The sequence below is a fragment of the Salmo salar genome, chromosome 10, assembly GCF_965601325.2.
Source record: "Salmo salar chromosome 10, fSalSal1, whole genome shotgun sequence".
In the NCBI taxonomy this organism is placed as follows: Eukaryota; Metazoa; Chordata; class Actinopteri; order Salmoniformes; family Salmonidae; genus Salmo; species Salmo salar.
Genome location: NC_138300.1, coordinates 53398705 through 53412873, shown reverse-complemented (window position 1 = coordinate 53412873; position 14169 = coordinate 53398705). Strand labels below are relative to the sequence as shown.

General features: G+C 42.5%; 1 protein-coding gene across 1 annotated transcript in view; it reads left to right on the top strand.

The window, feature by feature from the left end:
• Positions 1–14169, top strand: part of anos1b (anosmin 1b) — a 147968-nt gene that overhangs the window by 129408 nt on the left and 4391 nt on the right. The window contains exons 9-13 of the mRNA XM_082957076.1: positions 4130–4265; positions 7455–7664; positions 10568–10662; positions 13470–13641; positions 13910–14139. Coding sequence (XP_082813202.1) covers positions 4130–4265; positions 7455–7664; positions 10568–10662; positions 13470–13641; positions 13910–14139 — 843 coding nt within the window. The remainder of the gene's footprint in view (positions 1–4129; positions 4266–7454; positions 7665–10567; positions 10663–13469; positions 13642–13909; positions 14140–14169) is intronic.

The following is a 14169-nucleotide window of genomic DNA, read 5'->3' as shown; positions in this document are numbered from 1 at the left end:
TGCTGTCACTCAAACACATAATGGAAAACAGCTCTCTCTCTCTCTGTGTGTGTGTGTGTGTGTGTGTGTGTGTGTGGGTGTGTGAGTGTTCGGGTGTGTGTGTGTGTGTGTGTGTGTGTGTGTGTGTGTGTGTGTTGTGTGTTCGTGTGTTCGTGTGTGTGTGTGTGTGCGTGCGTGTGTGTGTGTGCACGTGTGTGTGTGTGTGTGTGTGTGTGTGTGTGTGTGTGGAGATGATCAATCAGGATGATAGAGTCAAAGATCTCTTCTAGCTGTCACTCAGAGCGGTAGTATGTCTGAATAATTTTAAACTGGCCAAAACAGTCCACAGATGATGGATGTACCTCTCTTGATAAAAGATGCCTGTCATGAGAAGCAGACAGAGTTTATCTGACCCTTTGTAAAGGTTATTCTCATCTACCAGCCGTTGTTCCATACCTGGCTAGCCTTCATCAGTCAGACTGGGCACATTAAAGACTTACTGGCAGCGTTTTGGAACTGTGTCGAGTGGAGACCTACGATTGGTTCCAGTCACGGTTCTGTTTCCAATACTGTTAAACAACTTCCTCCCTTTTCATCATCCATGGTATATGAGCTGACTGAATAGGGTTGCACCACCGTAAGGTTATTCATATAACGTTACTGCTGTAGTAACATGTACCTGTGCTTTCTAAGAACAATTCATGGCCTTTAGATTGATGTAGGTTTTGTGTCATCAGTGCTTTGGCTAGACGTGAGTTTATGGGGAAGAATTCGTTTGAAAAGATGACAGCCTTGAATGTCTCAGTTCATGTCTGTTCATCACATGGGACCAACACTGTATGTAAACGCAACATGTAACGTGTTGGTCCCATGTTTCATGAGCTGAAATAAAAGATCCCAGAAATGTTCAATATGCACAAAAAAGCATATTTCTCAAAAATGTTGTGCACGATTTTGTTTATACATCCCTGTTAGTGAGCATTCCTCCTTTGCCAAGATAACCCATCCACCTGACAGGTGGCGCATATCAAGAAGCGTGATTAAACAGCATGATCATTACACAGGTGCACCTTGTGCTGGGGACAATAAAAGGCCACTAAAATGTGCAGGTTTGTGACACAACACAATGCCACAGATGTCTCAAGTTTTGAGGGAGCGTGCAGTTGACATGCCGACTGCAGGAATGTTTACCAGAGCTTTTGCCAGATAATTGAATGTTCATTTCTCTACCATAACCCACCTCCAACAGCGTTTTAGAGAATTTGGCTGTACGTCCAACCGGCCTCACAAAAATGCAGACCACGTGTAACCAAGCCAGCCCAGGACCTCCACATCCAGCTTCTTCACCTGTGGCATCGTCTGAGACCAGCCACCCAGACAGCTGATGAAACTGTGGGTTTGCACAACCGAGGAATTTCTGCAGAAACTGTCAGAAACCGTCTCAGGGAAGCTCATCTGCATGCTCGTACTCACCAGGGTCTCGACCGGACTACAGTTTGGCTCACCTTCGATTGCCACTGGCACGCTGTTTCAGCATGATAATGCACGGCCTCATGTCACAAGGATCTGTACACAATTCCTGGAAGCTGAAAATGTCTCAGTTATTCCATGGCCTGCATACTCACTAGACATCCCACCCATTGAGCATGTTTGGGATGCTCTGGATCGACGTGTACGACAGCATGTTCCAGTTGCCACCAATATCGAGCTACATCTCACAGCCATTGAAGAGGAGTGGGACAACATTCCACAGGCCACAATCAACATCCTGATCAACTCTTTGTGAAGGAGATGTGTCACGCTGCATGAGGCAAATGGTGGTCACACCAGATACTGACTAGTTGTCTGATCCACTCCCCTAACTTTTTTTTTAAAGGTTTCTGTGACCAACAGATGCATTTTGTATTCCCAGTCATGTGAAATCCATAGATTAGGGCCTAAAAAATTTATTACAATTGACTGATTTCCTTATTTGAACTGTAACTCAGTAAAAAAAAAAATTTTCTTGCATGTTGCATTTATATTTTTGTTCAATGTATTTTAGATGCTAATTATACAGAAAATGTGTATAAAACCTGTATGAATTGTATTTCTAATAATTATAGGACAATATTTTAAGGTGACAATTCCTGTACTATGACATGCCTTACTTTTATGATCCTGTATAAATAAGTAAAAACAGAAAATGTATCACCTATGCCTCTACTGCCATTCACTCCAATTAGAATAGTTTGGGATTTCTTCCTGACCATGGCGGCTGCCATTCATTCCAATTAGAATAGTTTGGGATTTCTTCCTGACCATGGCGGCTGCCGTTCACTCCAATTAGAATAGTTTGGGATTTCTTCCTGACCATGGTGGCTGCCATTCATTCCAATTAGAATAGTTTGGGATTTCTTCCTGACCATGGTGGCTGCCATTCACTCCAATTAGAATAGTTTGGGATTTCTTCCTGACCATGGTGGCTGCCATTCACTCCAATTAGAATAGTTTGGGATTTCTTCCTGACCATGGTGGCTGCCATTCACTCCAATTAGAATAGTTTGGGATTTCTTCCTGACCATGGTGACTGCCGTTCACTCCAATTAGAATAGTTTGGTATTTCTTCCTGACCATGGTGGCTGCCATTCACTTCAATTAGAATAGTTTGGGATTTCTTCCTGACCATGGTGGCTGCCATTCACTTCAATTAGAATAGTTTGGGATTTCTTCCTGACCATGGTGGCTGCCATTCACTCCAATTAGAATAGTTTGGGATTTCTTCCTGACCATGGTGGCTGCATTCATTCCAATTAGAATAGTTTGGGATTTCTTCCTGACCATGGTGGCTGCCATTCACTCCAATTAGAATAGTTTGGGATTTCTTCCTGACCATGGTGGCTGCATTCATTCCAATTAGAATAGTTTGGGATTTCTTCCTGACCATGGCGGCTGCCGTTCACTCCAATTAGAATAGTTTGGGATTTCTTCCTGACCATGGCGGCTGCCGTTCACTCCAATTAGAATAGTTTGGGATTTCTTCCTGACCATGGTGGCTGCCGTTCATTCCAATTAGAATAGTTTGGGATTTCTTCCTGACCATGGCGGCTGCCATTCATTCCAATTAGAATAGTTTGGGATTTCTTCCTGACCATGGCGGCTGCCGTTCACTCCAATTAGAATAGTTTGGGATTTCTTCCTGACCATGGTGGCTGCCGTTCATTCCAATTAGAATAGTTTGGGATTTCTTCCTGACCATGGTGGCTGCCATTCACTTCAATTAGAATAGTTTGGGATTTCTTCCTGACCATGGTGGCTGCCATTCACTTCAATTAGAATAGTTTGGGATTTCTTCCTGACCATGGTGGCTGCATTCATTCCAATTAGAATAGTTTGGGATTTCTTCCTGACCATGGTGGCTGCCATTCACTCCAATTAGAATAGTTTGGGATTTCTTCCTGACCATGGTGGCTGCCATTCACTTCAATTAGAATAGTTTGGGATTTCTTCCTGACCATGGTGGCTGCCATTCACTCCAATTAGAATAGTTTGGGATTTCTTCCTGACCATGGTGGCTGCATTCATTCCAATTAGAATAGTTTGGGATTTCTTCCTGACCATGGTGGCTGCATTCACTCCAATTAGAATAGTTTGGGATTTCTTCCTGACCATGGTGGCTGCATTCATTCCAATTAGAATAGTTTGGGATTTCTTCCTGACCATGGTGGCTGCCATTCACTCCAATTAGAATAGTTTGGGATTTCTTCCTGACCATGGTGGCTGCCATTCATTCCAATTAGAATAGTTTGGGATTTCTTCCTGACCATGGTGGCTGCCATTCATTCCAATTAGAATAGTTTGGGATTTCTTCCTGACCATGGTGGCTGCCATTCACTTCAATTAGAATAGTTTGGGATTTCTTCCTGACCATGGTGGCTGCCATTCACTCCAATTAGAATAGTTTGGGATTTCTTCCTGACCATGGTGGCTGCCATTCATTCCAATTAGAATAGTTTGGGATTTCTTCCTGACCATGGTGGCTGCCATTCTGGCTCCATTATGGAACTTTGAGGGTTGATAACATAGTCCCTCTAGTAATTGAAAAGGATTTATATGGTGCTGTGACTGTAATGACCATGTTGTGTCTGTGTATTATCTGTGTCTCTGTCAGGCTGTGTGTGAGATGGATCTCCAAGGTCTGCTGCCAGGTACCTCTTACCTGATCCAGGTCCAGGCCATCTCCTACTGGGGACAGAAACGCCTGAAGAGTGGCCGTGCCCAGCTCACCTTTACCACTAAAACTACAGGTAAACTACTCACCTTTACCACTGAAACTACAGGTAAACTACTCACCTTTACCACTGAAACTACAGGTAAACTACTCACCTTTACCTCTCAAAATACAGGTAAACTACTCGCCTTTACCTCTCAAAATACAGGTAAACTACTCGCCTTTACCTCTCAAACTACAGGTAAACTACTCGCCTTTACTACTCAAACTACTCAAAGACATTATCGTGACCTGGCTGCTTCCCTCTGGGGGCCAGGATGAAAGACATTATCCTGACCTGGCTGCCTCCCCCTGGGGGCCAGGATGAAAGATATTATCCTGACCTGGCTGCTTCCCTCTGGGGGCCAGGCTGAAAGACATTATCCTGACCTGGCTGCCTCCCCCTGGGGGCCAGGATGAAAGATATTATCCTGACCTGGCTGCTTCCCTCTGGGGGCCAGGCTGAAAGACATGACCCTCTCCCTCAGAAGCCTTGATTCAGTCCTGTTGATCAGAGCTAATCGACATCCCAACGGTTGTGGGGATCCCTCCTAGAGAGTACCATTTAACCTTTAACCTGACCTTTTAGGTGGGTGCACACACAAACACACACACACACCAGTATCCACCACATTCTGTGTTATTTTTCCACTGGTGGTTTCTGTCCTTTATTAGGTTACTAGGTTACATAAATCTTCCCCACAATTCTGGCAAAAGCATTTTCAGACACACACACACACACACACACACACACACACACACACACACACACACACACACACACACACACACACACACACACACACACACACACCATGGGGGCTTTGTGGAACCCTCACAGCTTCCTGTTGACTTTGGTCAGTCCTACATGGACTATTAATGGCAGGCTTAGTTATACTGCGAGCGAGCCCAATCCATTTTTAATAAAGTAACTAAAACATGCATGTTATTTTCCTATGGCCCAATTATTATCATTTTTCCTGTAAGGCAGCTTATTCTTTATACGTCTTAAACTGGTGTTCCCAGTGGTGTAGCTCAGTTTCATGGGGCCCCCTGCAAAGTCTGAGCAAGGCCCCCCCTTTAACCCCCCAAAATATGCAGTATTATAACTAATATCATACTATTTTACACATTTTGCCATGAGGCTGAGAGAAAAGGTTGCTGTTTTAGAGCTCAGGGATTCTTGAAAGACGGGACAATCTCACATAATATCCTACCATGTAAAGGAATAACCTCGTAATAAAAAAAATATAGAGTGTATATCATAAAATGCAACCAACTGGATTGATGTCAACTCGGTCAGACACATTGTCCAACGGAGAAAGGAGATGCCTAGTCAGGTGTATGACAGAATGCATTCAACTGAAATGTGTCTTCAGCATTTAACCCGATCCCTCTGAATCAGAGAGGTGCGGGGCGCTGCCTTAATCAACATCCACACTGGGTTAACTGCCTTGCTCAAGGGCAATACAGCAGACTTTTCCACCTTGCCGGCTCTGGGATTTCGAACAAGCAACCTTTCGGTTACTGTCCCAATGCTCTTAACCCGCTAGGTTACCTGTGTTTAATGGCCTTGATTGTTTAATTCTAACATTTATAGCACTATTAAATTCATTAGCATTTTGGCATGTTTTTCTAGATTTAGAACATAAAAGAACATTTACAAAGCAAACATTATCCCATAGATCTTAAAATATTTTTGATTAATATTATCAAAAAAAATATTGACTCCATCAGTGACGGAGTTGACAACAGAGTCTCAAAACAGACCTATTTTTGCTCTCTAAAAATAAAGGTTAAATGCAAACATTTGTAAAATATGGAAAAGAAATTCCAAATAAAAACATTCCTGATTAATTTAAGATTTTAGACAAATCTGACAGAGTTGACCAAATCTCTGGAAACATATTTTAGGAATTACAGTTTTGAGATAAATATTATTTAAAGTCACATTGGGCTACATAAGATAATTTTCCAGTTAATATCCAGTATTGTCAGTTATTAGAATTCTAAACACTTTTTTGGAGAGATCCTTTGCTTTGAACATGGGCATTTCCAGGCTTGAAAGTATTTTTATTTTTTGAGGGGAGTTGGGGACCCACATTCCTTGCGGGGGGGTGTGTTATGCCAGTGGGTGTTCCCCTCGTTATCAGCACCTGGTTTTCCCCTCATGTGGCCTTTAAAACACAACTTCGATTGTAAAAATCCTACTTAATGAATATGCATGCCTTATGCTTTATCCTGGCAGTAAGGCTCTTTGAATGGCAGTTCAGGCAGCAAAGATATTTATAGAAAAGCGGTTGACCCTCTGTGCTGAGGAATGGTTCTTTACTTGTACAGTAGGGGACAGAAGGAAAATACAGTGGGCCAATTGCAACCATCGAAAGCTGCCAGATTATTGCCATCTGATCTCTCGTTAAAACATCGACATGCCCTAAAATACCTCACACAGCTGATCTCAATTGCAACCAACATTGGCCAGAGATTTACCGCTCCCTAACGTGGACGTCGAGGTTCTTATATTCTTGATTGCAGCCAAGACTATTTCACCCTCTGGTTGGTATTGTCATCGGAACAACTTCGTCCTACTTCATGATCAGACTACGGGTGATTTATCTATTTGACGATCATTCCTTACAACTGAAATAAAGTAATTCCTTGTTTACCACAGTAAATCTACTGTGGCAATTTACCTGACATGTATCAATGGAAAACTAAATGTTGATGGTGTAGCCTACTCCTATTATTTAATTTGTTTTCAACTAATGTTATCAATTAAATACAACTGTCTTTAAAGAAAATGGTCTGATATGGTCTTTTTTTTTTATCAAGATCAGGGGTAAAATATCTCTGGACAGTACATATTTGAAATGTGTAACTAAATCAAGTACATCTAAATCAAGTGTTCAGCACTTCCAACAAGACTGTTGGAAAAGCATTCCAGGTGAAGCTGGTTGAGAGAATGCCCATAGTGTGCAAAGCTGTCATCAAGGCAAAGGGTGGCTACTTTGAAGAATCTCAAATATAAAATATATTTTGATTTGTTTAACACTTTTTTTGGTTACTACATGATTCCATATGTGTTTATTTCATAGTTTGATGTCTTCACTATTATTCTACAATGTAGAAAATAGTAAAAATAATGAAAAATCCTTGAATGAGTAGGTGTGTCCAAACTTTTGACTGGTACTGTATCTCTCTCTCTCTCTCTCTCTCTCTCTCTCAGGTTTGTCATCTTTACCTGCCCCACTTGGTCCTGAGCAGACTAAAGGTCAGTTCTCCAACGAGCTCCCTTCCGCCCCCCACCTGGTCAACCCTGCTGCCCCGCACCTGGTCAACCCTTCGTCTCCCCAAAACCTTCGCTTGGAAGCCGCTGCCCCTCACTACCACAACAACCAGCTGCAGGTTAAGGTCTTCTGGAAGAGACGACACCAAGGCAAGTTGTACAAAAAAGAAAGACACAAAAAAAAGACAGAGGCACGATGTCACATCTCTACTCTTCCTCTCCTCGTTGGATAATACAGCCACAAGAATCCCATAGCAGGGGTCATGGGAAGGCTGGTCATGGGTCAAAACAGATGAGGTTGGCTTAGATTGTTGACAACATGTACACTATATTTAGTCTCCAATGTTTATTGAAAACATACATTTCATTTGCACATTGAGCACTTGTTGTCTCTCAAATACATTGTTACAGTTGTTGGTTAGCTAGCTAGCATTTTTTTTTTGTTGCCATATTAGCGTAGACATGAAATCAGCCAAAACACCTCAAAACAAGACATGGTATCAAGAACAACGTAAAACTAGCGAGTAATTTAGGATTCCCCACATGGCAGTTTATGTCATTGTTGCTAGCCATCTGGCCATCCAGAACCATAACAACTCACAGACTTCTGCCCATTGAAGCGTGCACATCGTTTACGTGACGTTGTCAGTTAACCTATCTTCAGTGTTGCTGTAATACTCATATATTGTTATAACAGTCATGTGTTGATATAATACTCATATATTGTTATAACAGTCATGTGTTGATATAATACTCATATGTTGATATAACAGTCATGTGTTGATATAATACTCATATGTTGATATAACAGTCATATGTTCATATAATACTCATATGTTGATATAACAGTCATGTGTTGATATAATACTCATATGTTCATATAACAGTCATATGTTGATATAATACTCATATATTGATATAACAGTCATGTGTTGATATAATACTCATATATTGTTATAACAGTCATGTGTTGATATAATACTCATATGTTGATATAACAGTCATATGTTGATATAATACTCATATATTGATATAACAGTCATGTGTTGATATAATACTCATATTGTTATAACAGTCATGTGTTGATATAATACTCATATGTTGATATAACAGTCATGTGTTGATATAACAGTCATATGTTGATATAATACTCATATGTTGATATAACAGTCATGTGTTGATTTAACAGTCATATGATGATATAACAGTCATATGTTGATATAACAGTCATATGTTGATATAATACTCATATTGTTATAACAGTCATGTGTTGATATAATACTCATATGTTGATATAACAGTCATATGTTGATATAACAGTCATATGTTGATATAACAGTCATATGTTGATATAATACTCATATTGTTATAACAGTCATGTGTTGATATAATACTCATATGTTGATATAACAGTCATATGTTGATATAACAGTCATATGTTGATATAATACTCATATGTTGATATAATAATCATATGATGATATAACAGTCATATGTTGATATAATACTCATATGATGATATAACAGTCATATGATGATATAACAGTCATATGTTGATATAATACTCATATGATGATATAACAGTCATATGTTGATATAATACTCATATGTTGATATAACAGTCATATGTTGATATAATACTCATATGATGATATAACAGTCATATGATGATATAACAGTCATATGTTGATATAACAGTCATATGTTGATATAATACTCATATTGTTATAACGGTCATGTGTTGATATAATACTCATATGATGATATAACAGTCATATGATGATATAACAGTCATATGTTGATATAATACTCATATGTTGATATAACAGTCATATGTGCTGGTACAACAACTATTTGTTTCTTTAGAATAGAGACACCACATACTGTAGCAGCTGAGTAAACAGACTCGCAGTAAAGGAGTGAGGAGCCAGCCAGAGAAACCCCAAACTCTCCTCACTGTACACAGACTACAGTCCACAGCCAGATACATTGCTGTGTGCTTGTTCGTCTTTCAGTGTTTCCAATAAACACCATTTCTCACAAAGCCCATTTCAAATATGCTCCGTAAGCAAAGTCTTAAAATAGTGTGTTTGGCGAGGTAACGGCGATGGAGCTGACATTGTGCTCCGTAAATCCGCCTGAGAGAGAATGAGAGGAGCACGAGGACAGATTTAATAACATCAATATGGGAACATAACCGGGAGCAGATGTATGTGTGTGTGTGAGTGTGTGACAGAGAGAGAGAGACAGACAGACAGACAGACAGACAGACAGACAGACAGACAGACAGACAGACAGACAGACAGAGATAGAGAGCGAAGGAAAGTAAGAGAAAGAGAGAGAGAACGTTCGTCTGGGGTTCAACCTAGAGTTCATGGAGAGATGGATCTGGTGAAAGAAGAAGGGGGGGTAGAAAGAGAAAGAAGAGGGAGAGAGAAAGAGAGGGAGAGAGAGGCTCATCTGGGGTTCACTGTAGTCAACCTGGAGATGATGTAGAGATGCATCTGGTGAAAGATGTGATGTTGCCTGGATACAGGAGAAGAGTGTGTGGTTGAAGGCCAAAGCGCTCCGGTGACGTGCTAATAGTGTTAGCAATACAACTGTCAATATGTTTCTCTTCAGCCCTATCTGACCTTGTTCTATAGCATCATAACAATGTATCCCCCATCAGCCCTATCTGACCTTGTTCTATAGCATCATAACACCTTCAGCCCTATCTGACCTTGTTCTATAGCATCATAACACTGTATCCACCTTCAGCCCTATCTGACCTTGTTCTATAGCATCATAACACTGTATCCACCTTCAGCCCTATCTGACCTTGTTCTATAGCATCATAACACCTTCAGCCCTATCTGACCTTGTTCTATAGCATCATAACACTGTATCCACCTTCAGCCCTATCTGACCTTGTTCTATAGCATCATAACACTGTATCCACCTTCAGCCCTATCTGACCTTGTTCTATAGCATCATAACACTGTATCCACCTTCAGCCCTATCTGACCTTGTTCTATAGCATCATAACACTGTATCCACCTTCTGTGTTCCAGAAACCTATAAGGACTCCACTACATACGTCCTGAGGTGGTATCCTCATGTATGTGCCAGCAACGTCAGCCAGACAGAGAAAAAAGCCACTGTGCAGGTGAGTTTCAGAGCTATAGAATAGAACAGCATTTCCACAACTTCATTAGGCCAGATGGCTGTTGGCTGATACTGTGAAAGATTCCAATACTGTTTTATATTGAATTGTTACCGCCGTTTTGAAGGAGTCCATTTGGGTTTGCCAACTAAAACTGCTACGTTATATCCCTAAGCTTCTCCACAGTCTGGGACTATTGGATGAGTCATATTAATAAACAGTCCCTCAGCTTCTCCACAGTCTGGGACTATTGGATGAGTCATATTAATAAACAGTCCCTCAGCTTCTCCACAGTCTGGGACTATTGGATGAGTCATATTAATAAACAGTCCCTCAGCTTCTCCACAGTCTGGGACTATTGGATGAGTCATATTAATAAACAGTCCCTCTGCTGGAGTGGACACTAACTTTTTCATCATAAAAATGAGCCAAAGCAGATCTGTGTCAGAAAGCGGAGTGGCAGCCAAGACCAGAGAGCTGTAGCTAGCTATCTCTCCCACTGCATCTGTCATCAGCTATCCTGGCTGGGGCCTGGCTGAAGTCTGGCTGAGTCCTGGCTGGGGCCTGGCTGAGTCCTGTTTGGGGCCTGGCTGGGGCCTGGCTGAGTCCTGGCTGGGGCCTGGCTGAGTCCTGGCTGGGGCCTGGCTGGGGCCTGGCTGAGTCCTGTTTGGGGCCTGGCTGGGGCCTGGCTGAGGCCTGGCTGGGGCCTGGCTGAGGTCTGGCTGAGGTCTGGCTGGGGCCTGGCTGAGTCCTGGCTGGGGCCTGGCTGAGTCCTGGCTGGGCCCTGGCTGAGTCCTGGCTGGGCCCTGGCTGAGTCCTGTTTGGGGCCTGGCTGAGTCCTGGCTGGGGCCTGGCTGAGTTGGGCGCTGTGTATGTGTACTAGAACTGTGTGAGAAGTATGAGCCATCACTTTACGAGAGGGGCTACGGAGATCGCATATCACAGCCTGGCGCACAGCTCGGCTTTCATCATTTCTCTCTTCTTTTATCATCTTTTTGTTCCTGTCTGTTTGCCTTTTACATTCTTCCCTCACTTGAGACCAGAGTTGGCTGGCTGGCTGGCTGGCTGGCTGGCTGATGTAGAGTTGTTCAGTTGTTCAACTTTTCCGCTCTCTCTCCGTCCCCTCTCTCTATCTCTCCCCCTCTATCTCTCTAAGGGCTTTATTGGCATGGGAAACATATGTTAACATTGCCAAAGCAAGTGAAATAGATACTAAACAAAAGTGAAATAAACAACAAAAATGAACAGTAAATATTACACTCACAGAATTTCCAAAAGAATAAAGACATTTCAAATGTCATATTATGTCTATATACAGTGTTGTAAAGATGTGCAAATAGTTAAAGTACAAAAGGGAAAATAAATAAACATAAATATGGGTTGTATTTACAATGGTGTTTGTTCTTCACTGGTTGCCCTTTTCTTGTGTCAGCAGGGCACACATCTTGCTGCTGTGATGGCACACGGTGGTATTTCACCAAATAGATAAGGGAGTTGATCAAAATGTGGTTTGTTTTTAATTATTTGTGGTTGTGTGTAATCTGAGGGAAATATGTCTCTAATATGGTCATACATTTGGCAGGAGGTTAGGAAGTGCAGTTCAGCTTCTACCTCATTATGTGGGCAGTGTGCACATAGCCTGTCTTCTCTTGAGAGCCAGGTCTGCCTACGGCGGCCTTTCTCAATAGCAAGGCTATGCTCACTGAGTCTGTACATAGTCAAAGCTTTCCTTAAGTTTGGGTCAGTCACAGTGGTCAGGTATTCTGCCAGAATTCTGCATGCAGTCTCAATTTGGTGATTGTCCCATTTTATGAATTCTTGGTTGGTGAGCGGATCCAAGACCTCACAACCATAAAGGGCAATGGATTCTATAACTGATTCAAGTATCTTTAGCCAGATCCTAATTAGTATGTCTCAGCTCGTTCACAGCTTTGTGGAAGTTACCTGTGATGCTGATGTTTAGGCTGAGGTATATATAGTTTGTGTGCTGTAGGACAACAGTGTCTAGATGGAATTTGTATTTGTTGTCCTGGCAACTGGACCATTATTTTTGTCTTACTGAGATTTACTGTCAGGACCCAGGTCTGACAGAGCCCGGGTCTGTCTCTCCCTGTTTCTTCCCCCTTATCTCTCTCTCCCCCTGTATCTCCCCCCCCCCTATATCTCTCTCTCCCCCATATCTCTCTCTTTCTTTCTCTCCCCCCTATCTCTCGCTCCGTCTCTCCCCCCAGCAGATCTCTCTCCGTGTGAGTTTGAGTACTGTGATGGTGATGAATAGTACCACAGCAGTGTGAGCAGGACCTCACTCTCTTCTCTCTCACAACTAATGGACTTTGTCTTGGTTCTATGGCCTTGGAGAACATTTGGCTCTTCGTCAGTATGATATTTAGAGTCCACTCCCTCCCTTTTTGTCTGGGTGTTCTTGTCAGGTCTCTCTCTGTCATTCTCTCGCTCTCTCTCCTAGCTATCTCTCCCCCTATCACTTTCTCTCGCTCTCCCCTCTCTCCAGCCTATCTCTCAAGGGTGGCAGGTAGCCTAGTGGTTAGAGGGTTGGGCCAGTAACCGAAAGGTTGCTGGATTGAATCCCCGAGCTGACAAGGTAAAAATCTGTCGTTCTGCCCCTGAACAAGGCAGTTAACCCACTGTTCCTAGGCTGTCATTATAAATAAGAATTTGTTCTGAACTCATTTGCCTAGTTAAATAAAAAATATATGTCTTTCACTTCTCACCGCTGTGCTGATTGATGATGTCTCCATGTTCATTGCTCCTCTCATCTCTTTTCTTCACCTCACTCTCGTTTCTCCTCTCAGGGAACACATTATGTTATCACGGGGCTGCTGTTCGCCTGTAAGTACCGGATCGCTGTGGCGCTCGTAGCACCAGAGGGGGATCAGAGGTCAGAAGCTGTTACTGCGGTAACGACCCCACCTTGTTCTGCGGTCATGGCGAGATGGGGCAAGGCCTTGCCTTGTGCCAGAGAAGGTATCCCCAGCTCCACACATGCCCTAACACACAGCATGGAGAAAGGGAATAGCTGACAGACTGATTGAGTATCAGGAGGAGTGTGAATGCACTGTTTCTACACAGCTTCTTACTCTCAATGAGAATCAATGAGAATCATATACGTTGTATCTATGATTCTATGACATTTGAAATATTTTGGTCCTTTGTTATGTACTAACTGTAGATATATTATGGGTCGAAATTATTATTTAGTAACGATGTGTAAATGTGGGTTTTCCTGTGTCAGAGCGCCCCCTAGCGTCCAAGAAAGTGGTACTGCGTCCTGAGAAGCTGACTGCAGAGTTCCACACGGTCAACGGTTCCCTGCAGGGCCTGTTCCGCTGGCAGCTCTCCCAGACTGCACCGGGGCAGACGCCCATCGCAGGGTTCCAGTTCTCCTGGGTGCAGGTGTCCTCTAGCGCCATGGCAACAGAAGGACAGGACACCCTTATCTCTCAGACACAGATAGTGGCCCCGGTGAGAACCAGTGTATGTGTGTGTGTGTGT